Below are 21578 nucleotides of genomic sequence, written 5' to 3'. Positions count from 1 at the left end.
CCCCTAACCCCTAACCCCTAACCCCTAACCCCTAACCCCTAACCCCCTAACCCCTAACCCCTAACCCCTAACCCCTAACCCCTAACCCCTAACCCCTAACCCCTAACCCCTAACCCCCTAACCCCTAACCCCTAACCCCTAACCCTTGTAACCCCCTAACCCCCTAACCATCATGGTATGATATCCTGCACTATCATATACTGTGTACCATACTGTTCAGCGCATTGTACTATTGTGTCTTGTACCATCAGTATAATGTGCAGTACTATGAATGTGCCAAATATCTTATCTTGCACCATCATATGTGGTGTACTATGTGTTCCCGTGTGCTGTTTACAGAATGAATAAGAGAGCCTGTGCATTTATCCTTCTGCTATACTCCAAGCTCATTGATTCACCCTATCCCTGGTGCGACAGCAGCATTTCTGAATTGGTAAATTAAGAATTGAATACACCTAAAGATAAGTGACGGATGTGTTAGGAAAACCAAAACAGGAGCTAGGCTAAATCGTTGTGACATGCATGCAGTTTCGCCAAATCCCCGGTCGGGCCGCCCACTCTGTATCGCCTTCATCGCATAGCATCATTCTCCGCTACATGTCTCGATTGAAGATGACCTCCTTTCGGTATCGAAATGATATAACATGGCGCAGAGCTCATACAATGCACGGTCGAGGTGCCCTTGGCGTGCTTCGTCTAATCACTCCTTCATCCCGCCGCCCATGCGCCGCTCATACAATCAGATCGAGCACTTCCAGTAGATACGACATCGACAATGCCTCGCCGTCAGCCAGAGCCATCGCTTGCGCGGTACGAGTCGCCTGTTTGATGACTCGACCGTTGGCTTGCATCTCACTGAGTCGTGATATGTCAAACGCCTTGTGTATATCGCCTTGACCTAGGTCTCTTCGACAGCGGGTGATGTTCTATCCCGATTGTTCAGCCGAGCTGTTTCAGAGACAAGAAAACTTACCTGCTCCCACAATCGCTGACGTGACTCCCTATCGAGATCCTTAAATGCGAGAGTCAGAGAGAATCGCGAGGCAAACGCTTCGTCGAATCTGGGTCATCACGGCGATCATCAGCTTCGCTGCATACTATCAGGAGCGTGACCTACTCGGACAGTCGATTGGTAGTCACGAATAAGACTAGGGATACGATGAAGTCAATATCTGTACCAGCCTCCCATGACGAACAAGGCCAGCTTACCTCCGCTGTAATACTCGAGCACTAAGTTGAATTAGTCATTCCGTGTGCTTGTATACGGGGTTCACTCACGACGCAGGAATACCCCTACTAGTGCGTTCCTCTCGATATTCGTAGCGGAACGTTTCTCAAGGAAAATGTCCGCCTGGATCGGTCAGCGCTCCAGTCCAATAGATTCTCGATATGACTTACCTCGTCGATCAACAAGACAGCTTTCCAGCTAGTCGCAAGCTTCACTCAATCAGCCCAGCTCATCCTCAAAGGCGACTCACTTCAAGCACCTCGCTTAGCTTTTTCTCTAACGCTGTCACCGTGGTCCCCAATTCTCCAGCACTAATGATGTATAGAGGACGACGAAGGTGCTCGGAGACGGCTTCGGCTGTCAAAGTCTATCGATGTGTGAGCGTCGCTATGACCACCGCTAACATACCTTTCCGGTACCTGGAGGACCGTGAAGAGCAAGGATCAAGCCCTCTCCCTTACCCTCGACCACGTCAGCAGTCAATTGAGATCCTAGAACGCCAGTGTGGACGTCGACTAAGGATCGGATCGCTCTTCGATAAGTGTTGGGTATTACGAGATGGGAAAATGCGTGATCGGTCCATTGGACGTTGCTTAAGCTATCGATGAGGAATTCTCCCCATCGCTGACCAGAACGGGGCTCAAGTAAGCGAGCTGCTTGTTTGCTTACAGGACGGAATGCACTCACTTTGGCTTTCAAAGAGAACCCCTGTATGGACGGAGGCAGTAGGTACCATAAGTCAGAGTCTAGAGCCGTGACTGCATTCAGCGAGTCTTGCTTCCGATTCACGTCGCCCCTATGATGTTGAGTGATGTTGAGCAAATACTGCGAATCGCAATTTAGCTGACTCACGTCCAGACGTCAAAATTTGGGTTCGCTCTCCTAAAGCCGTTGACGTCAATCATGACTCGTCCTGTCCCAGCTATACGCGTACTGGTTAGGGAGTTACCCATCAGTGGTGAAGTAACACCTGCGTGCGAGGGTGCACACTAACCTGCCGCTCATCTGTCGCGAGTAGAAGGAACCTGAGTAGCTGCAATAGGCCAATGATGAAAACTGAAACACGTTATCAGCCGAGCCAAACTGCATTCAAACTGTCACTCACTTTTTCCGTATACAATCTGCCTCGAGCTAGATCAAGGTCTGGTCAACATCATCTGCATGTGGCTGGCGAGCACGTACCATGCAACTTGGCCTTGCGCTCAGAGCTCAGAGGGCGGAACTCTAATTCGTCAATCTGCAAAAGATCCTGAACTTGTATTCAGTCGACGTATTCCTTCGATACAGGACCGGAGACTCACTCGGAATTCAGGAATTTTCTTAGTAACAGTCATCTTCTGGAAGGAAGATCCTGACCATTGGTAGTGATGTCCCTTGATCACAAACGCTCTCCCTCGATCATCCATCGTGTATTGCCAGGAGTCCAACTTGTATGCGACCTTGTATGTCCGGCGTTCAGCATCAGACAGCGCATCCGGTTTCACTCACCGTATCCTCGAACAGATCATACGATGATTCCACATCCGATCCTGTAGACATGATCCACCATAATGACGGCCAGGTTATGGCTCCCGCGGGCAGTTCTTCGTACTTGCTTTTCCTTTGAGAGATGGTCAGTGGTCTTGCAAGGAATCGAATCTCCAATAACTCACAAGAATCCAAAGGTCTCATCCAAGTATGACAGCAGCATCCTCAAAGCATGACTAGTTCCTTCATCGTCTATGTGTGTCTCAGTCTCCTTCAGCTCGTTCATCGAAAGGAAGAGATCTCGACCATCGATCTGCACCCTCATCAGCGGTACGCATTCTCCCACAGCTACATCAACTCACCCCAGGTGTGCGGTCATACAAGTTGCTATGATGGGGAAACACCTCTTTGATGACATGAAGTAGACCGTGACTTTTGATCTCTATCCACGTTGCTGTTTCCGAGATGTTGCCTGAGGGATGTAAGCGTCTATGTGCGATAAAGCAGTCCCCCTCATTGCCGGTAGATTTTGTCGGTTCAGGCGCTGGCTGCCATCCGCTGCCTCTCATCCACACTTCCTCGACCTCGGTGTATCGCCTGTTTGTGTCACTCATTCTCGATTCGTGCTTTGCTTCGACAGATTTCGTGGATGATTGCAATAAAAAACCAAGAAGCAGTGCGTTTTTCTAGCTGCGTTTGAGAAGAGAGTATACGTCAGAACGGGAAGCGGGAATCTGTTTACCGCAACGCGTCATCAAAATAGAGCCGGTCGGACATAGCTGCACCAGGTGTCTCCCTATTACGCCTACATCGTAAAAAAGGCACACGTGGACAATGCTGGTGCGTTGCAATACAAGGCGGAAAGAGGTAGGTGACCCAGGTGCGACGGACATGCATTTTAGACATCTACAAACGGAAGGATCAATCTGGACGCATGTTCCCCGCCAAGATGGATTGTATGGACACCCTTGTTGCCTTCAAGCAAGGCCCCGTCGCTTAGCTCTAACCAAAGAGGATTGGTGGCCGAAACATCCATTCTGAGCGCTTCTCCGGCCTCGAACTGCACACCCATAGCCCAGATACCGACTTGCAGCTCCACAACCGTTCCAGGAGGTACTTTCTCCACGCGATCGTGGGTGTGGTACGGGTATTGAGGATGTATGGACTTCGCTTCGTCAATGTGCCTGTGTGAGGCACGCAAGAACCCGGTCGTTCCTCCGTGTACCAAGAGCATACTGACCGGTTTACAGTCTTCTGGATCATCGATCGGAGTCTTCCCGAAGGGAATTGTGAGATGCTTCAGAGGCTTGCCAGTTGGATCGAGCTTCTTCAGCTGGACACTGACCGATAAATCATCATGGTCGGCGCATGACATGTACAGGACGGCTTTGGGTAGTCCGATGAGGCGGGTTTGTTTATCAAAGGTGTAGGTGAAAGATACTTTGCTACCAGGATCTTGGGAGTCGTAGCTGATGGTTCCAGCGGCGGGTGCAGAGAGAGACAACTTGGAGTCCGCATTGAGATAGAGATCCTTGTAGTCGGTGTTGGGTATGGGGAAGTCGGGAACGATGATATCGTTGATTGGCTCTTTTCTACCGAACTGCAGTACTGTCACTCTGACCTTAGGGGTGCGCTCACGCCAGCCGTTATCCTCGCCCTTGAGACGTTGTCAGCCTAGTCCTACACGTCAATACGCAGACTTACTTTCAAAAAGGTATCGAAAAATCCCTGCAAATCATCGTTTGACTCCTTATCCGCCCATATGTCATACCATTCTTGCGTTCCGCACCATCTAAACCACTTGTCCTTTGTATCTAGCTCCATGTATCCCCTCAATGACCCCATTCCGTGTATTCCACTAAACTCGGATCCGGTTATATAGGCGGGGATTTTAATGGATTTCAGGTTTGCCCGCTTATCGGCCCAGTAAGCATTCATTTTGCCCTCATCCGTTCGACGATACATCTCTGCGAAGTCTTCTACACCCACTTTTCCTTGAAGAATGGTGTTGGCAATGAAGTCGAAGTTACTGAGATTGAAGATACCGCCGCGGACGAATTGCTCCCGATACAGGTCACTGCACGCTTCCCACGGGGCAATCGCTTTCAGAGAGGGAGGCTGCTGCTGAGCAATGAACCATTGAACTATACCGAGGTGACTGTTGCCCGCTAGACCGATATTTCCGTTACACCAATCTCTCTTAGCGATGTTCTCGATCACGTCATATCCGTCTTCGCCTTCCTGGGTGCCCATGATCGCCATACCTCCATCAGAATCACCTGCTCCCCTGCCATCGACGTTGACGATGGCGTATCCTCGTCCGCACCAATGAGATGGATCCAGAGATTCGAATTTCTCCAGACCGCTGACATCCTCGAGGGTCACCCCAAGACGGTAGGCGATGTTCTTTGTGGATTCATTGAGACTACGCAAATGGTTAGCGGGCAGGAAGCGAATGGATAACATGGATGTGCACACACAAGCATAAACCGCTGAATTTCTTACCGAATGGACTGTATGCGAGAATAGCGGGGACCGGACCAGATGCATTTGTGGGCCGAAATATGTCAACGTAGAGTCGACAACCATCCCTGACCATCACTTCTACATCATGCTCAGCAGTGATATCGCAATCAACAGCTCTAGCTCCGTAGGGACGGTCTCCCTTTTTGAGGTATTCTGTACGAGGGTTGAAGCCCTGATAGCCTTGTCGGCCGACTTCTGGCTTCCGAATGGGACGGTGAGCAATTTGACAAGGTGGTGGCATCGTAATCAACGGATCTGGGTACGTATGCGTTGTGCAGGTGATTATTGTTGAGACAACGCGTCAGAAAACGAAGGCGTGAAAGTCGGTGACTAGTTATGTGCAATGGTAGACCGGATCGCCGGTTAAATGAACACCTCAGTCTGTGACGATGGGAGACACACGACCGAAGCGCCGTTGGCTTGTTCCCGCAATCGATTGCCGTGAGAACCGGGAAGCGGACATGAGTTCGAGCCGGTTTCCGATCGAATGTTCTCGACCGAGTCACGTGAAAACGGGTTAATTACGCTACCTCGTCCAACGTGACTCCTCCCCCCCATTGCACATGCCTAGAGTGTAAGGTACGGAAATAAAAGTATCAACGTGAATAATAGACAGCATCCCTGATCGGACTTCACCATGTTCATGCAGCACGCAATGCATTTGAGATTCTAATTCCCCCATGGATGTACATATCTTATCATAGCTTGTCCATCGCTTCGTGGAACATTCAATCTCGACCTTAGGACACAGTCTCGTGAATGACGAAAATACGCTGAAGAGGATCTGTTCAGGAAGAGATCGCGCATGAAATGATGGAAGTCGCCAGGGAATCTTGAGCTCAAGTCATAGGAGGAGGAAATGACCTGGATACATATTTGTTACTTATCCTCAGGGACGTAAGAAGTGGAGTGAAACGCTGTCTTCTCTCAAATAAATTCATGCTTCGTGTACGGAATTCATATGTTGAGGATTCTGTTACATGCAGGCGAGCCCATCACTATCAGAGCAATTCAGGCGAAGCAGCTCTCGCTAACGGCGCACTTAGTAAGCCTTGATGCCACTGAGTTTCAACACTCGATCGGTGGCTTCTCTAGGGTTCCGAGGTATCCCAGTATCGAGCGGGTCTGGCAAGCCGGTGTCGACCCTGACACCAGGTACATGTGGTCTCAGATGCAACGCGGCGAAGGGGACATGCGTCTGTAGCCTTTTCATCAGTCTTTATGCCATATTATCAACGACACAAGCGTCAACTCACAGTGCCCAGGTATTGCTCGAATGCAATTTTCCGCTTTTGCCTGTCCTCCTCGGACAGTAGCTTAGCTGGAGCCATGCAGATATCTGATAGAAGAAGTGAGCTAGAGACAGGCTTATCAAATCGAAAGAAACTCACAAGCCACGGTCCGATCAGTCTTGCCCTTTGGCAATACATTATAGTGCATCGCTCGAGAGTCCCATAGAATCAGATCTCCCGGCTCGCAGCATACTTTGGTCCAGGTACATCCTTGATCATAGAACCACTGATGTTGGTCATCCGTGAAGGAGTAGAAATCAACGGGTCCCCATGTCCTGGTCTCCTCCCGGCCAATGGTATCAAAGAACTTCTCTACTATGGGCGCTGAACCTTCCAGTATCATGAGACCTCCATCGTCAGGTCCACAATCGTTGAGGTTCAGGATGCCTTGGACACAATAGAGGCCTCGTCTAGATGGCGACTGGTCGATATGCTCCCCTGTAGCACTATCAGCACATCACGCGTGAGACCGCTAAGAGCCTTACTCACATCGTCCGGCATCTACGATATCCGTTCGAGATGGTAGCATGATAGCGGCTGAGTCAAAGGAGGTGATGAGTTCATCGGTGCCCCTGCGACACGAAATTAGTTGTCTTCGAAACGACGCTTCGCATGGATGACTCACCAAAGCTTTGCGAACGCATCCACAACGCCTTGCTCAGCCCGAAGATTCCACAACCACTGCTCGTGCGCGATGCCATAGCCATGAATCATACCTCCCCTGTACAGGTATCAGTGATTGTTCGGGATTGATTAGCTAGCACTCACTTCATGTGATTGGGCAGGTATTCGTTCTTATAGGTACTAGGATCGTCCCGCTTGAATCCCAAATGAAATCCTTCTAGCCACTCGAAAGCCTCATTGCGAGCAGCCAACGCCTTTTCTCGAGGGACAGCTCCCTTGATGACGGTGTAGCCTTTGGTCACAAGCTCGTCACGCCAATCTCCGAAATTCGCTTCACTCAAAAGCTCTGAGTATTCGAAAGGAGGGAACACTGGTTCGGGACCTCTTTTTGGTTTGATATGAGCCATGATGTTCGACAGAAATAAGTGATAGCGTTACTAATACAAACGACGGATAAAAGCCGATGTCGAGCTGTTTTATAGATTCCAACAACATGCGCGCACCGGATTTGTTATAGCACCTCCACTTCGGAAGAGCGGACATGTATCTGCCGGCTGTAATTTTCCCATGATCCCTGTCTCGCCCGGGGGAACGCGCAGCCCCAACCTCCCCCGCTGGGAAGAACCCGGTCCTCCGCCCAGCACACCCTATCCTTGCTAGTGATAAAAACTTTATATTCAGCCATATTTGGGAAGCAAGACAAGTCCGTCTCTTCCCCTCAAAGTCAAACAACCCTCAACATGTCTACAGCCAACGAAAACATGATGGGCGAAGACGGCAAACACAATGTGGTACATCACGAATTCGTACCAGAAGCCGAACAGCAAACTTACGCCAAGGACCCAAATGGCGAGCCGGTGACCGTACTAGGCACGATGGGACAAGACCCCAATGCAAAGCCGAAGATCCCGATCTCTGCCTGGATCATCGTTGGTCTGGCGGCACTAGGTCAACTCAATAACGCATATCTTGGTGTTTCCCCCGCCGTTGCAGCTGGTCCTATCGCCTCGTCTTTAGGCGCCCCTGCGAAGCAGCAATGGCTTATCCAAGCGGTTCGTGGACTGTCAGTATATCGTGCAAAGCCTCTGCTAATGTTCCTATCCAACAACAGCAAGGAATCCCGTCAATCGTCAGTGGTCCGATCATTGCAGTCATCACCGATGTCTACGGCCGGAAGAACGCGTGAGTATACGCAGATACCGAACGTGAACGGCTCTGACAATGTTCTTCGGGTTCAGAGTACTGGCTCTCTTAGCTATGGCTATCGCGGCCTGTATCGTCTGTATGATCACTACCAACGTAAGCTGGTTGACCTGGTCGTACCCGGTCTTTTGATTGACAATCATGATAGATTGACGTGATCATTTTTGGCCAAACTTTGAACGGTGTTTCGGCTGGTATTTCGGGTTTACTTTTCGCCATCCCTTCCGAAGTTCTGCCTTCTCGATACCGCGCTCTCGTGCAAGGGCTCATGTCAGGGTGAGTGACGCCGCTAATGAAACGGTTCGGACGTTGCTGACTCCACGTCAGCTCTGGATTCTTTGGTGTTTTCATTGCCTTCATGAGTACAGGTACAGCAATCGCAGCGGACCCCAACAACGGGTGGCGATGGGTTTGGAGAGTGCAATTGATCCTGAATGGGATCATCCTCCTTGGTATTGTTCTCGTTTACAAAGTGAGTATCCAGCCCCCGTCAGCTGGCCTCTATGATGTTTCCGCTGACGAGTTTCACAGCCACCGCCCAGAACTAGAAGTGCAGAGACTACACTACGACACCGAGTTCAACAGCTCGATTGGATCGGCTATTTACTTCTCACCGGCGGTTTGGTCCCTCTACTTATGGGTTTTGCATGGGCTTCAGATGGTGGGTTTCATCTGCAAAAAACAGACAAACAGATGCTGATAGATCCCCGTTATAGCCAATTATGGGGTACGTGTTGTGCTCTTCGAGTTAGACGTTAAGCCAAGCTGACAAAATCCCAGTGGAAAGACCCTCATGCTAGTGCCCCGGTTGCGGTCGGTTTCGCTGCGTTCATTGCTTGTGGTCTCTGGGGTATGTGAACTCGCTGGACTATGTGAACTTTGCTGATCGACCCTGCAGAGTGGAAGGGCACATCCACCGGCTTCTTACACCATGCCCTGTTCCGTCACGGATGGAACTTCCCTCTTGCCGTACTACTCTGCGCCGTGGAGGGTGATATCTTTTATCTTGTCAACAACATCTATGTAAGTCCGACACGTTTCTCTTCTGCTTGCCTATGCTGACATGCCGTGAACTACCAAGACCGGGGAGGTCTTCGGAATGTGGTTTGGCAGTAAGACTGCTATGCAACAGAATGCTTGTCTGCTTCCGTTCTATGTTGCTGTTCTCCTTGTCACCCCGCTCATCATGTGGTGTGAGTGACTCGAAGATTCAATGCAAAATTGTCGCTGAACCTCGTTTTTCAGATACTACCAAGACCAAGGACATCAAGAAGCCTCTCATTGCCGGTTTCGCTTTACAGCTTGTCGGCGTCGTTGGTCTCGGTACCTGTACGGCGACCAGCTACGCTCGTGCCCTTGCTTTGTCAGTTTATGTGTTCCCATATCATGCGCACGCAGCTAATGATCATCACAGCAACGGAGTTATGGGAGTCGGCTTTGCGTCCCTTCTAATGCTGCTCATTACCATCATCCAACTTGCCAGTCCCCCGCTGTTTATTGGAGTCGCTTCTGCTCTGGCAATTTCCGCGCGAACTCTCGGAGGTACTATTGGTAAGTATTCTCACGCTATACATTGGTCCAGCTCGCTGATCACTGTTCGGCAGGGTATGGTATTGCTCTGGTCATCCAACACGACGTGTATGATGGCAAGATCAATGGCAACGTCGGTAAGTTACTTCAGGACCAGACAATAATCTGCAGCGGGGCTGACAGCGGCAACAATCGAGCAGCCAAGGCTGTTGTTCCTCTTGGCTTCGATGAAGCCAATATCCCGACTCTTCTTGGCGCTCTGTCGTCCCACAATGCTACCATCATCGGGCAAGTGCCCGGTGCCAATGATGCGGTGGTGGCGGCTGCTCAGCTTGCGGTCACTGATACCACCGCCTTCGCCTATGGGCGTGTCTGGTACGCGGCTGTTCCAGCTAGTAAGTGTCTCACTGTTCCGTGATCAACGTGCACATCTACTTACACCATTTGTAGTTGCGCTTGGCTTGATTGCCTTGTGGTTCGTCGAGAACCCCTCTAAACGAATGGATTGGGTCGTTGGTGAGTCGCAATAAAGCTTGACGACTGGCTATTTGAGGAGATAGCTGATCCCCGGACGCCAGATGCTCCTCTCAAGTCGAATCATACCGAAGATAACGGCGTCAGGGCCACCGAAGAGGCACACGACGAAGACTTCAAGAGTTAGACATGTGGGGTCAGGCTGGCCTGGAGGGGCGAAGGTTACGGTCGCGGCTGGACCAATGGGACTCACGATCGGGCAACTGAAGTGATTGTTGATATTGTTTTGAGCTGCAGAATAATGTATGTTAGGATAGGTCCAAGAAAAAAAGTAAACACATTAGCCTCAGCCTTCTAGTAAGGTTCAGCGATGGTAGCAATTGGGATGAATCTGTGCTTTTTCCCAGCAAGGTTTAGCAAGCTACATTGATTTGCAGATGCCGCTGTCAGGATCCAGTATATCACCAAGTTGGCGATCAAGATCTTTCATTGACGAACCCTGAGTGTGCAAAGCGGAACGAGGTGTTCGTCAAGATCTACGCAGTTGAACGTTGCATGTCTTCATCCCCAGCATCACAGTGATAATCTGCTCGCCACGTCGTCCTGCACTTCAAACAACGATGACACGGGAGCAGTCGAGTCTATTCCGGATAGCAAAGTCAAAATCTGATATGACAGTTCATGTAAATCCCCATAGGCAACGCACAGATAGCATGAGTGTGTCATGCCGGTCGGAGGACACAAGCACTTGTACATAGCTACTACCTGATCCAAACGAATCGGCACGCTTATGCGTATAAAATCAATATTCCGCGAAAAGCGCCTGATAATTCTTCTCCGCCTCGGCAACTACATCATACCGGAACAAGATTTCGTGTACATCTCTGAGCGTGCACGGGTCAGCATGAAGTACCTAAGCAGTAAACTCACCTGGAAAGCATCTTGTCCGGATTTGTCATGCCATCTTTGGCGACAGCCTTAAACTCGGCATCTCGACTGCTTTTGTCCCTACTGTGCAGTCCTCGACTGTTCGCTGAAGCAGTGAGCACCGCCCAATCCGTCCTTGGTTTGCGTAGATCTTGATAGACGCGAAGACACTTTACAATGTCATCTTTGGTCTGAAGTTTGCTCAGCAGAACTCCAAGGGCAGCCGCATCTTCGATTGCTTGAGCAGCTCCTTGCGCGATGTGGGGCAAAGTCGGATGACAAGCGTCACCAACTAGCGCTGATCGATTGTCAATCCATTCTGGCAGTGGTTCGTGTATCCTCAGCTTCCATTCCAGTACATCTCCTTCTGGAACGAGATTAAGAAGCTTTTGGACCCGTGGGCAGAAGTCGTGAAAGGTTGCCAACATCTCTGCCTTGGATCCCGAGGCGGTCCACGTGTCGGCCTGGACAAAATTGCGGTCGGGTTGGGTGGTCGACATATTGAACAAGTCACCCGATTCAATGGGGTATGCCTGTAGTGCTTCTTCAGTCGATGCTCGGTTCGTTATGAAGGTAAGCTCACTATAATATGTCTTTTCTCTCCGATCCAGCGGTACGACTGAGTACCAGTGAAAAAGGGGAGCAGTTCGGGATCCTCTTTGATGGCTGATCGTCTCACCATGATTCGGTATGCAGCTTGGGCCGTGTCGGTCACTAAGTAAACTTTAGCAAGATATCGACAGTCTTTGCAGTCTAAACCACAAACCTTCGTCGATCTCTCCTTTCCTCATCAGCATTACCGCTCGAGCTCGGCTCTTTATCCCATCAGCCGCTAATATGACATCCGCCTCAACCCATTGGGTTGATTGGCTATCTTTGTCTTTCACTTGAAATCTAGTCTCGTCAAAATCATATTCGGTGATATATTGACCAAGGTGCAGCTTGACCACACCTGTGGCTTCAGCTCCTTGCACCAGCGCTCTCTGCAAGGCCGCTCGATGACAAGTCTGCAATCAAGTCAACAATAGAGCGATCGAGCAAGCAAACGGTGACCTACCATGAAGGGGTAACCGTAATCTTTCTCCATGTAATCCTCATAGCGGACTGTGCTGAGGATCTCATCGGTACTGCAATCTGGGACTGCAAATTAGCTCTTGCGTACATCAACTTCCGTTGTCTTCACTAACCCAATACATTCGCTTTCGTCAAATCTACTCCCTCTGAACGGACAATAGGCAGGACGCCCCAACCGTCGAGAATCCTCGCAAGGTTTGGGGGGATGTTGATACCGGCACCCACTTCACCGAGGGCCGGAGCAGCTTCCCATACGTTGATCTGCTTGAAGCCCGCCTTAGCCAGTGCTAAGGCGCATCCCATCCCTCCCATCCTGAGATTGAAGTTCAGCTTGAGCATCCTAAATGCAGGACGACAATCTGCAGCTCACCCGGCGCCTATACTGCTCGTCTCCCTCATCAGCTCCGTAATGTAACGGAAGGGGTCCAAACCACTCACATGTGTACCTTCAGAGTGTCTGCGAGTGGAGGAACCATTGTTCGAGCCGTTTGTATCGTGTCGGAAGGACACATGAGTGATTGAATATTGCTATTGCTCTTATGAGGCATCTTCTCTTCAGCATACACTAGGTATATGTCTTGATACGTGGAGATCAGACGACCGTCCACCGAAGGCTTATCTTCCGTAAAGCCGACGACGCCGAGCTTGGCCACCGAGACCGCGTCCTGCCTAGTGCGCATAGGTACATTCATGCTACACGTTCCTACGACGACTCTAGATATTGACCTGTATTTCATTACCTTAAATTGGAGGTCTTCCATAGAACGCATTCTCCAGCAGATTCAACAGTTTGCCATGTTCTAACGGCGCTGGGTTCGGGTAGCGCGATTGTCCTGCCAATGTTGCCGCTTTTACCAAGTCATCCTTTTTCATACCGAGATCTTGAAGAGATCTCACTGTTCCCAACGATCTCTCCAACTCCCAAATAGCTTTGGCCGCATTTCCGTCATAGCCAATGGCGTTTGAAATTGACCTCATAGCACAGGACGCAGCCTCCGCGTTGTACGCCATTGCGTAGGGTAGCATAACAGTGTGTGTTTCTGAGTGCGGCAGTCCGAAAGTTCCACCCAGAGTGTGGCATAATTTGTGATGAAGAGCCATCCCTACGTGACCAAGACATATACCCGCCGCCCAAGCTCCTGTCGTGGCTTGACCCCGAGCGTCCATATTGTTGGGCGCATCCTTGAGGATCTGAAGCGAGGAGTAGAGGGAAGATATCCCTTGAAGAGCGAGGCTTTCAATCAACGGGTTGATTTGCTCGGAGTGGAGTGCTTCAACGCAGTGCGCAATTGCATTGATACCAGAAGTGAAGGTCAAACTCAATGGCAGGCTGAGAGTGAGGTCAATGTCGTATATGATCGTCGTCGGTAGGATCCGAGGATCAGACCTTGTCTTCTTTTCTCCGTTGACAGTTTCGCCAAGTATCGGGGTCGCTTCGCTTCCGGCATACGTTGTTGGGACAGCGACGTGCGGAACATTCATGCGCACAGCCAGAGCCTTCCCGAGGCCTATAGTCGAGCCGCCGCCGATTGACACCTGTGCATTGGGTAAGCGGGCACGCAGATATCGATCGGTATCATCGGCAGACGCTCACCAAGCTGTCCGCATGGACCTGAAGGGCGGTTTCCAGCGCCTTCTCTGTGACCTCCAAAGGAGTGTGCATAACCGCGTCGGCGCATCTATAGTCCACATCAGCGAAGAGACTCTCATATTCAGACTCACACTCCAGCACAGTGTGACCCCAGAGAGTCACCGATTGTTTTGGAAAGCGCTAGTTGCCGATCCGTGGATTCGGTTATTAGCAGGACGCGTTCGACGTTGAGTCGCCTGATTTCATCGGGAATGCGTGAAATTGTACCGGATCCCAAGATGGTTCGAGGTATATGTGCTTCAAAAGTAAAAGCTCGCATGTTTGATGGCCAACGAAGAGTGTTGAACAAGAGCTAGTAGATGTAATGGACGAGTATTCTTATGCATCCTTCGACTGCAGATGGGTCACATCGCCGCCTCTGGTGGCAAGCCGTCCCATGAACGAGCCGGACATGAAAAGCCGAGATTCCGTTACCTTTCCCGATGACCGCATGATTTGTTGACATATAGTATCAATTGGCCGTATTCTGATCGACTTTTTGCTTGAGTCCTTTGAAGTTTCAACAAGATTAACCATGCCAAAAATTTCGGAGCTAGGGCACCTGGGGAAGGCCGTACGGCAATCACTGGCTCGTGGAGCGCCTGATATCGACTTAGTAGGAGGCGATTTGCTCCCGAGTTGTGTTGTGCTGATCAAGCACCTGCAGGATACCCTACCCCAATCCCTTGACCTGAGTCCGGACAAGATAACCGAAAATGTTCTTAGCATCAATTCTCAGACCCCAGATGACAGGCAGAGATTTGTCAACGAAGCGTTGGTCAAGCATATGCACGACTTTGTACGCGAAGTCAGCCTTACAACGAACGAGTGGATGTGAGTCCAAACTCATTCTGCTTCCAAACATCACTGATCTTATGACTCTCAAGGAATGCGATCGAATACCTGACCCGGGTCGGTCAGACATGTACCGATCTAAGGCAAGAATTTATTCTTCTCAGCGACGTGTTCGGCGTTAGTGCCTTAGTGGATATAATTAACAACCCTAAACCCGAGGTTTGTCCCCACTCCCGCAAGGTTTGAGCGCATACTAATCACTCTCCGAAGGGCGCGACGGAAGGAACTGTGCTCGGTCCATTTTTTGTGGAGGATGCCAAGATTGTGAGAGCGCCTTGAGCGACTTCAAACGGCTCGGCACTGACAGCCAGCACTCTAGATTGACAACGGAGAAAGCATAGCAAACGAGGGTAGGGGAGAATATATGCTGGTAAAAGGTCGGATTCTGGACCTCTCGGTAAGTACGCCTGGAGGGGCGTGTCGCTCGACACTGACCGGTCTGAACAGGGAAGACCGGTGGCAAACTGCGCAATAGAGACTTGGGAAACCGTATGTTAGCAGAGCGACAACCATTTCAGAGCTCACGACTTGCTCTCAGGATCAAGACGGATTCTACGACACTCAGTATACTGATTACAACGCCGATTGTCGAGGGAAACTCTATAGTGATCAGGAGGGATACTATGTGTTCCGAGCTGTACTTCCGGTCTCTTACCCCATTCCTAATGATGTGAGCAGATCATCTTGTCGACCACCATTACTGTGACTGACGTAAGGGGAATCGATATGGTATCAGGGCCCAGTAGGTCAACTGTTGGCATCGATGAATAGGCATGTTTTTCGACCTGCCCATCTTCACATGATGTTCCAGGTGAGCAGGAAGTATCGCCCCATTGCGATGAAAGTGCTGAGTTAGCATTCAGGCGCCTGGATTTGCCCAGCTGATAACATCCTTGTATTTCACCGGCGACACGTTTCTGACAAGGTCAGTCTTTCAATTTTCTGCCTTGGGGCATCATGACTGACGTGGATCTGTAGTGATGCTGTGTTTGGGGTCAAATCATCGCTCATTGTTGAACCCAGACTGATAACGGAAGAGGCGGAAGCCACCAAATGTGGCTTCAAAAATCCTCCCTTTTATCTCGTAGAGAAGGACTTCGTTTTGGTGTCCGAACAGGAAGCGGAAGAAGCTCGTGAGAGAGTCAGAACGCAAGGCCCTTAGCCGAGTCACAGACAAGGCAATATCAAATCGACATCAAATTCAACACCGAGCCCGGCTTCAGCTGCCTGGATTGATATACGCGAAGATGTGTGGTGGTGGAATAGGCTTATCCTGCCCGCACCAAGCGAGCAAGAATGCATTCACTCTTATAAACTACCTGATTTGGCGTATACAGACCCCGTCGAGTTCGCATTATTCCAGTGGAAATCCAGTATAAGCCAAGGCAAAGTCAGATCTTGCAGATTGCGTGGACACTATTCTCTCCAGTCGCGCGAGTTCTATGCGCCTACTGAATTCTGTTGATTCCGGATGTGTGTGTAATAGGTTTGTCATGTCGTAGGAGAAGCGCTCGGCTTGCCAGACCCGTTTGATACATCTTTCCCCATAGGTTGCAAGGAGATCCTCCTCTCCATTCTTATGCTTCCGTTTCAACGCTTCGGCTAACACGACCACATCGCCAACGGCGAGATTTAGGCCTTTAGCTCCAGTGGGCGGAACAATATGAGCAGCATCTCCCGCAAGGAAGAGACGATGATATTGCATGGGTTCGTGAACGAACGATCGCATGGGAGTGACTGACTTGCTTGTGATGGGTCCTCTTTGCACTTTCCAGCCGTCTGTTGTTCTAGTCCGCGCTTCCAGTTCGTCCCAAATGGCCTGATCACTCCAAGACTCGGCTTGAGTCTCATTCGCCACTTGGATGTAGTTCCGCGAGATCGTGGGTGAACGCATAGAAAGTAAAGCAAAACCTCGATCGTGACGAGCGTAGATAAGATCTTCCGATGATGGTGCTACGTTGGCCATGATTCCTAGCCAGCTAAACGGATAGACCCGCTCATAGACTCGAGAGATGTCCGCTGGTATTGCTTGGCGAGATATACCCCAGAACCCATCACACCCTGCTACATAGTCGCATCTCAACTCATGCTCTTCTCCCCTGACACGGTATCTAACGGACGGCTTGGATGAGGAGATGTCTTGAATCCCCAGAACTTCGGTGTCCAGAAGAAGTGGGTCTCCTTGTCTCAACTGGAGGGCGATCAGATCTTTACAGATCTCCGTCTGGGCGTATATCATCACTCGGCGACCACTGGTGAGAGATGGAAAGTCGATCGGGTGACGTTGACCTTCGAATAAGAGTTCAACTCCCTCATGTAGGAGTCCCTCTCGGTCCATTCTGTCTGAAATTCCAGCTTCTCTGAGAATATCTATTGTGCCCTGCTCCAATATACCAGCCCTTTGACGCTTCTCCACATAATCCCTACTGCGACTTTCAAGAACGACGGAGCTGATTCCGGCCAGGTATAATAGTCGTGCGAGCAGGAGACCGGCTGGACCTGCGCCTATGATCGCTACATTGGTAAATTCCGGTGGTTTGGACACTTATCCGTCAGCCGTGTTGTAGCAGCTTGTAGACTCACTTTCCACGATAGCTGAATGATACGGTGCGGCAATAGTTGAATGATACAATGCGGATGAATCAAGACACTGATTCCACGTTTATTGACCGTGCCAGCTTATAAGCCACGCTTTCGACCGTCACAGCGGATCACGGATATCTATTCGCCGGCCTTGCGTTAAGCAATTCAGGACGCTGAAATCGCAGGTGAAAGCAAGACTGCACACAAATTTTCATTGATACATAGACCACAAGCGCTCGAATGTAATCACTCGAAAGGCCCTTCGCGTCGTCTCTGTCATTCATTTACGCTGCCCACCATGTTCGGGCGAATACTCAGCCAGGTCAGACGAAGCTATCACTCATCAGCTCAGAAAGTTTGCTCCTCGGCGGAGGAGGCTGTCAGCGTCGTCAAGTCAGGTGATGTTCTCCTAGGGGGTGGTTTCGGTTTATGCGGATTGCCAAACACCCTATTTGCAGCTCTAGCTGCTCGTGGACGGGAGGTCTCAGGTCTGACCGGCGTTAGCAACAATGCTGGGGCAGGAGGACGGACAGTCGGCATGGGTGCTTTGCTTGTCAATGATCAGCTTTCAAAGCTCATTGCCAGTTATTTAGGGACGTAAGTCCTTTGTCCTGACTGTCCGAATATGATTCACTGAAGGTCCGGTCGTTGATCGTTAGGAACAAAGTACTGGAGCAGATGTATTTGACGGGTAAGATCGATCTGGAATTAACCCCTCAAGGTACATTGGCCGAGCGCATTCGGGCAGGCGCAGCGGGTATCCCCGCCTTCTACACGCCCACCGGATGCAATACTCCCGTTGAACATGGTTCTGTCCCGATGCGAAACGATGTTCAGGGGAATGTGAGTACTTGAGTGATATGAAACCGGAATTCATCGTAATCTCGTAGCCTGTTCTATATCCATCTCGTCGTGAAGCTCGATTATTCGGTGGAAAGAAATACATCATGGAACAAGCCATTGAGGGAGATATCGCTTTTATACGCGCTTGGAAGGTCGATGAGGCGGGTAATGCCATTTTTCGCTACACCGCCAATAATTTTGCAGGCGCTATGGCGCGAAACGCCAAGATCACGATAGTAGAGGTAGGTTGATTCTGGTGAATAAGGCGAGCTGATATGTTCTAGGCAGAAGAGATCGTCCCTACAGGATCATTAGATCCCAAGGACGTCCATTTGCCAGGAATCTTTGTGGACAGCATCATTCAAGCAACCACCAAGCCCGAGATCGAATTCAAGACTTTACGCCCCACCTCAGCCCCATCATTGGTGTCGAATTCAGCTACCGCGGCGACAGAAGCAGCGCAAGTCAAGCGGGAGATGATCGCCAGAGTGAGTGGCACATCAGGATATGGATGGTGCTCGGGCTTGGCTGATATAGTGCTTCAGCGAGCTGCCATGGAGCTGCAGGATGGGTTCTACGTGAACTTGGGGATAGGTATACCAACTCTGGTTCCTTCCTTCCTTCCAAATGGACGTCACGTCTGGCTGCAAAGCGAAAATGGGATTTTAGGGATGGGTCCGCTTCCTACTGAAGCGGAAGTTGATGCTGATATAATCAATGCCGGGAAAGAAACTGGTACGTGGTCAGGTCGATATGTGGGCTGACGTATGTCCTCTCCAGTCACCCTCTTGCCCGGAGCCTCTACTTTCGACTCAGTGGAGTCGTTTGGGATGATCAGAGGCGGTCATATAGATGTGTCTGTTCTGGGAGTGAGTCTCGTAGCCACTTTAATCGAGGAAAGAGTTTGACAGGTTTGTAGGCAATGGAAGTCAGCTCAGCTGGAGACCTCGCCAATTGGATTATACCGGGAAAACTAGTCAAAGGTACGTAAGATCCTTGTGTGGCTGATCAGTCTAATCTGTATGATTTAGGAATGGGAGGAGCAATGGACTTGACATCGTGTCCAGACAAGACCAAAATCATTGTGGTGACAGATCATTGTGACAAGAAAGGGAGGTCTAAAATCGTCGAGCAATGTAGTCTGCCCTTGACCTCTGCTCGCTGTGTCAGCTTGATTATTACAGATCTGGTACGAGGTTTCGTCTATCTCTCGACTCATTACAGCTGACTGCTCTCGCAGGCCGTCTTTGATATCGACCGCGAACAAGGTATAATGACCTTGAAAGAGCTGATGCCCGGTATAACGCTTGCCGAAGTACGCGCAAAGACCGCTGCACCATTCCGAGTTGCAGATTCCCTAACTACGGCTTCTGTATAGTGTAAATATGCATACAGTGGCTCTCTTAATCACACCGAAGCTAGCGGATCCTCGGTTTTGCATGATCCGCCAACCGAAGTATACATAATTCTGTTTATATAATCAGTATATATTTTTACCTTTGGATTTCTGTCGATTAGTACCCAGGACTTCGGTTGCGGCAATCATGTTCACACACGCTTCACGCTCAGTAACGAGCGCTTCGAGACTGCCTTCTTATCATGTCCCAAGAAGATGCATTCACGTTGTAACTCAACCGAGGCCGAATGATGTTGTGGTCACAGTAGGTCACTCCAGAGATCCATAGCCAGCACTTGCACTGATTCCAAAGCCAATCAGTTTGTTGGTCGCACAGCGTTGACGAGAGCCAAAAAGGGGTTGCTCAAGAGTACGTCTTCCGATCAACTGCTTCGTCTAGCCTTGCAGAAGAGCATAGACTCGAGCGGGATAGATCCATCACTGGTGGAAGACGTTATAATCGGTAAGGATCATTTGTACTTGACGTCCATGTCGCTTATGCCGCTTATCAAAAGCTTAGGTACCTGTCACCCACCATCCCCCTGTTACGAAGCCCGTGCGGCCGCCTTGGCAGCTGGTCTTCCAGTGACGACTCCGGTGCAGACTGTCAACCGCCTATGTGGTTCTGGTCTTATGGCGATACGTCATATCAGTGATAGCATTCGAGCAGGAGACATAAGTATTGGGCTGGCAGCAGGGTATGAGAGCATGTCCGCTCAGTAAGTGTCTAAGCCGATCAGACAAGGATCTCGTTCTATCCGCTGACGGGACGATAAGCGCTAGACCAACGCCGCACTTCATGGACGACAAAATTACGGCGACGCCAGCCGCCGTCGATTGCGCCAAAGTGAGTGTGGGTCCTCACGTGTCTTGTCAGAATTGACACCGTTTTGGTCAGCCTATGGGTTGGACATCTGAGATGCTCGCCTTAGAATTTGACATCTCTCGAAGTAAACAAGACGAATACGGGCTTTTATCTCATAGAAGAGCTTCCGCAGCGCAGTTAGAAGGTCGATTCAAGGATGAGATCATGCCAATCACTACCACTGTGTTGGACGATGGTGGACAGCAGCTCCAAATCATAGTGGACCAAGATGATGGGATCAGACACGACCTGACCAGCGGTAAGATGGCAGAAGCTCGTGCAGCATTCAGAGGCGTAGGCGATGAAAGGTCGACCGGACCGAATTCCAGCCAAGTCACGGACGGCGCAGCAGTGGCTTTACTGATGAGGAGAAGTAGAGCGGAAGAACTGGGCTTCGAGGCGATTGCAACTCACCTCGGGACAAGTGTAGTGGGAGTAGAACCAAAGGTCATGGGCATGGGACCTGTCCCAGCAATACGGTATGTGAAGAGAATGCACTGCCAAAGGCCTGGCTAAGCAACGATATCCAGTGCGGTTCTGTCCCGAGTTGGTCTGCGTATTGAAGACGTAGACCTTTTCGAGGTGAGCTGGTTACACTGTCACTTTCTTCCGCTCACAGCCCTCGCAGGTCAATGAAGCATTTGGATCCATGTCAGTATAACCGCGGAAGATGCTTGAGACCCTCTGATGATTTGGCTCAGATACGCGTACTGCATAGAAGCTTTGGGTTTGCCCTTGGACAAGGTCAATGTCAATGGAGGAGCCATGTGAGTCCGAAGATATCATTCCGTCGCTGAAAGCTTCTTGAAAGTGCACTAGGGCATCCACTCGGTGCGACTGGGGTGCGGCAGCTTGTTACCGGTATCAAAGAACTCCGAAGACGGGAAAAGGGGGAAAGACAGATATTATGTACGAGCATGTGCATTGGATCTGGGTGAGTGCTTCGCGGATGAAAACTCGGCTGATCATCAATGCTCGCAGAATGGGGGCCGCTGCTGTGTTTGTCACTGGAGTCTGATAATATAATGCATCATTGAATATTACTTCCCAACGGTTTGACT

The 21578-nt window shown here is 50.2% G+C and overlaps 9 protein-coding genes across 9 annotated transcripts; 3 read left to right on the top strand and 6 right to left on the bottom strand.

Moving 5' to 3' along the window:
* Window positions 1-731: 731 nt before the first annotated feature.
* Window positions 732-3309, bottom strand: I303_106943 (uncharacterized protein; the record flags this gene model as incomplete). Its single annotated transcript, XM_065969477.1, has 15 exons — window positions 732-926; window positions 974-1061; window positions 1118-1148; window positions 1210-1230; window positions 1279-1351; window positions 1399-1437; window positions 1479-1585; window positions 1633-1852; window positions 1916-2024; window positions 2081-2150; window positions 2411-2477; window positions 2530-2667; window positions 2717-2828; window positions 2881-3008; window positions 3058-3309. 15 exons carry the CDS (start codon window positions 3307-3309, stop codon window positions 732-734), a joined length of 1650 nt encoding a protein of 549 aa, XP_065825549.1.
* A 284-nt stretch (window positions 3310-3593) lies between these two features.
* I303_106942 (uncharacterized protein) lies at window positions 3594-5462 on the bottom strand (the record flags this gene model as incomplete). Its single annotated transcript, XM_018411678.1, has 3 exons — window positions 3594-4352; window positions 4400-5120; window positions 5176-5462. 3 exons carry the CDS (start codon window positions 5460-5462, stop codon window positions 3594-3596), a joined length of 1767 nt encoding a protein of 588 aa, XP_018258879.1.
* Window positions 5463-6263: 801 nt separating this feature from the next.
* On the bottom strand, window positions 6264-7544 carry I303_106941 (uncharacterized protein; the record flags this gene model as incomplete). The annotated part of the gene is made up of 6 exons (XM_018411679.1): window positions 6264-6419; window positions 6478-6560; window positions 6613-6951; window positions 7003-7085; window positions 7139-7234; window positions 7282-7544. The coding sequence occupies 6 exons, from the start codon at window positions 7542-7544 to the stop codon at window positions 6264-6266; spliced, it is 1020 nt and encodes a 339-aa protein (XP_018258880.1).
* A 333-nt stretch (window positions 7545-7877) lies between these two features.
* On the top strand, window positions 7878-10531 carry I303_106940 (uncharacterized protein; the record flags this gene model as incomplete). The annotated part of the gene is made up of 15 exons (XM_018411680.1): window positions 7878-8189; window positions 8249-8319; window positions 8376-8436; window positions 8489-8616; window positions 8668-8812; window positions 8872-9001; window positions 9101-9190; window positions 9239-9363; window positions 9422-9533; window positions 9586-9703; window positions 9755-9891; window positions 9945-10007; window positions 10071-10265; window positions 10321-10386; window positions 10449-10531. The coding sequence occupies 15 exons, from the start codon at window positions 7878-7880 to the stop codon at window positions 10529-10531; spliced, it is 1836 nt and encodes a 611-aa protein (XP_018258881.1).
* A 615-nt stretch (window positions 10532-11146) lies between these two features.
* I303_106939 (uncharacterized protein) lies at window positions 11147-12821 on the bottom strand (the record flags this gene model as incomplete). The annotated part of the gene is made up of 8 exons (XM_065969476.1): window positions 11147-11228; window positions 11275-11804; window positions 11855-11985; window positions 12038-12278; window positions 12329-12405; window positions 12459-12658; window positions 12716-12727; window positions 12784-12821. The coding sequence occupies 8 exons, from the start codon at window positions 12819-12821 to the stop codon at window positions 11147-11149; spliced, it is 1311 nt and encodes a 436-aa protein (XP_065825548.1).
* A 265-nt stretch (window positions 12822-13086) lies between these two features.
* On the bottom strand, window positions 13087-14255 carry I303_106938 (uncharacterized protein; the record flags this gene model as incomplete). Its single annotated transcript, XM_018411682.1, has 3 exons — window positions 13087-13881; window positions 13940-14024; window positions 14068-14255. The coding sequence occupies 3 exons, from the start codon at window positions 14253-14255 to the stop codon at window positions 13087-13089; spliced, it is 1068 nt and encodes a 355-aa protein (XP_018258883.1).
* Window positions 14256-14510: 255 nt separating this feature from the next.
* I303_106937 (uncharacterized protein) lies at window positions 14511-15992 on the top strand (the record flags this gene model as incomplete). Its single annotated transcript, XM_018411683.1, has 10 exons — window positions 14511-14591; window positions 14643-14809; window positions 14863-14989; window positions 15041-15094; window positions 15150-15227; window positions 15278-15319; window positions 15369-15500; window positions 15567-15641; window positions 15694-15755; window positions 15809-15992. 10 exons carry the CDS (start codon window positions 14511-14513, stop codon window positions 15990-15992), a joined length of 1002 nt encoding a protein of 333 aa, XP_018258884.1.
* Window positions 15993-16184: 192 nt separating this feature from the next.
* On the bottom strand, window positions 16185-17168 carry I303_106936 (4-hydroxybenzoate 3-monooxygenase; the record flags this gene model as incomplete). The annotated part of the gene is made up of 1 exon (XM_018411684.1): window positions 16185-17168. One exon carries the CDS (start codon window positions 17166-17168, stop codon window positions 16185-16187), a length of 984 nt encoding a protein of 327 aa, XP_018258885.1.
* Window positions 17169-17711: 543 nt separating this feature from the next.
* On the top strand, window positions 17712-21535 carry I303_106935 (uncharacterized protein; the record flags this gene model as incomplete). The annotated part of the gene is made up of 18 exons (XM_018411685.1): window positions 17712-18010; window positions 18073-18256; window positions 18304-18498; window positions 18541-18744; window positions 18802-18991; window positions 19037-19125; window positions 19176-19239; window positions 19288-19445; window positions 19497-19571; window positions 19974-20115; window positions 20173-20371; window positions 20430-20499; window positions 20551-20996; window positions 21048-21099; window positions 21146-21168; window positions 21219-21284; window positions 21329-21451; window positions 21499-21535. The coding sequence occupies 18 exons, from the start codon at window positions 17712-17714 to the stop codon at window positions 21533-21535; spliced, it is 2616 nt and encodes an 871-aa protein (XP_018258886.1).
* Window positions 21536-21578: the final 43 nt, after the last annotated feature.

Source organism: Kwoniella dejecticola, chromosome 8, assembly GCF_000512565.2.
Source record: "Kwoniella dejecticola CBS 10117 chromosome 8, complete sequence".
NCBI classification, from domain to species: Eukaryota; Fungi; Basidiomycota; class Tremellomycetes; order Tremellales; family Cryptococcaceae; genus Kwoniella; species Kwoniella dejecticola.
Note: the sequence above shows the minus strand (reverse complement) of the source record. Positions and strands in the feature narration are given on the sequence as shown.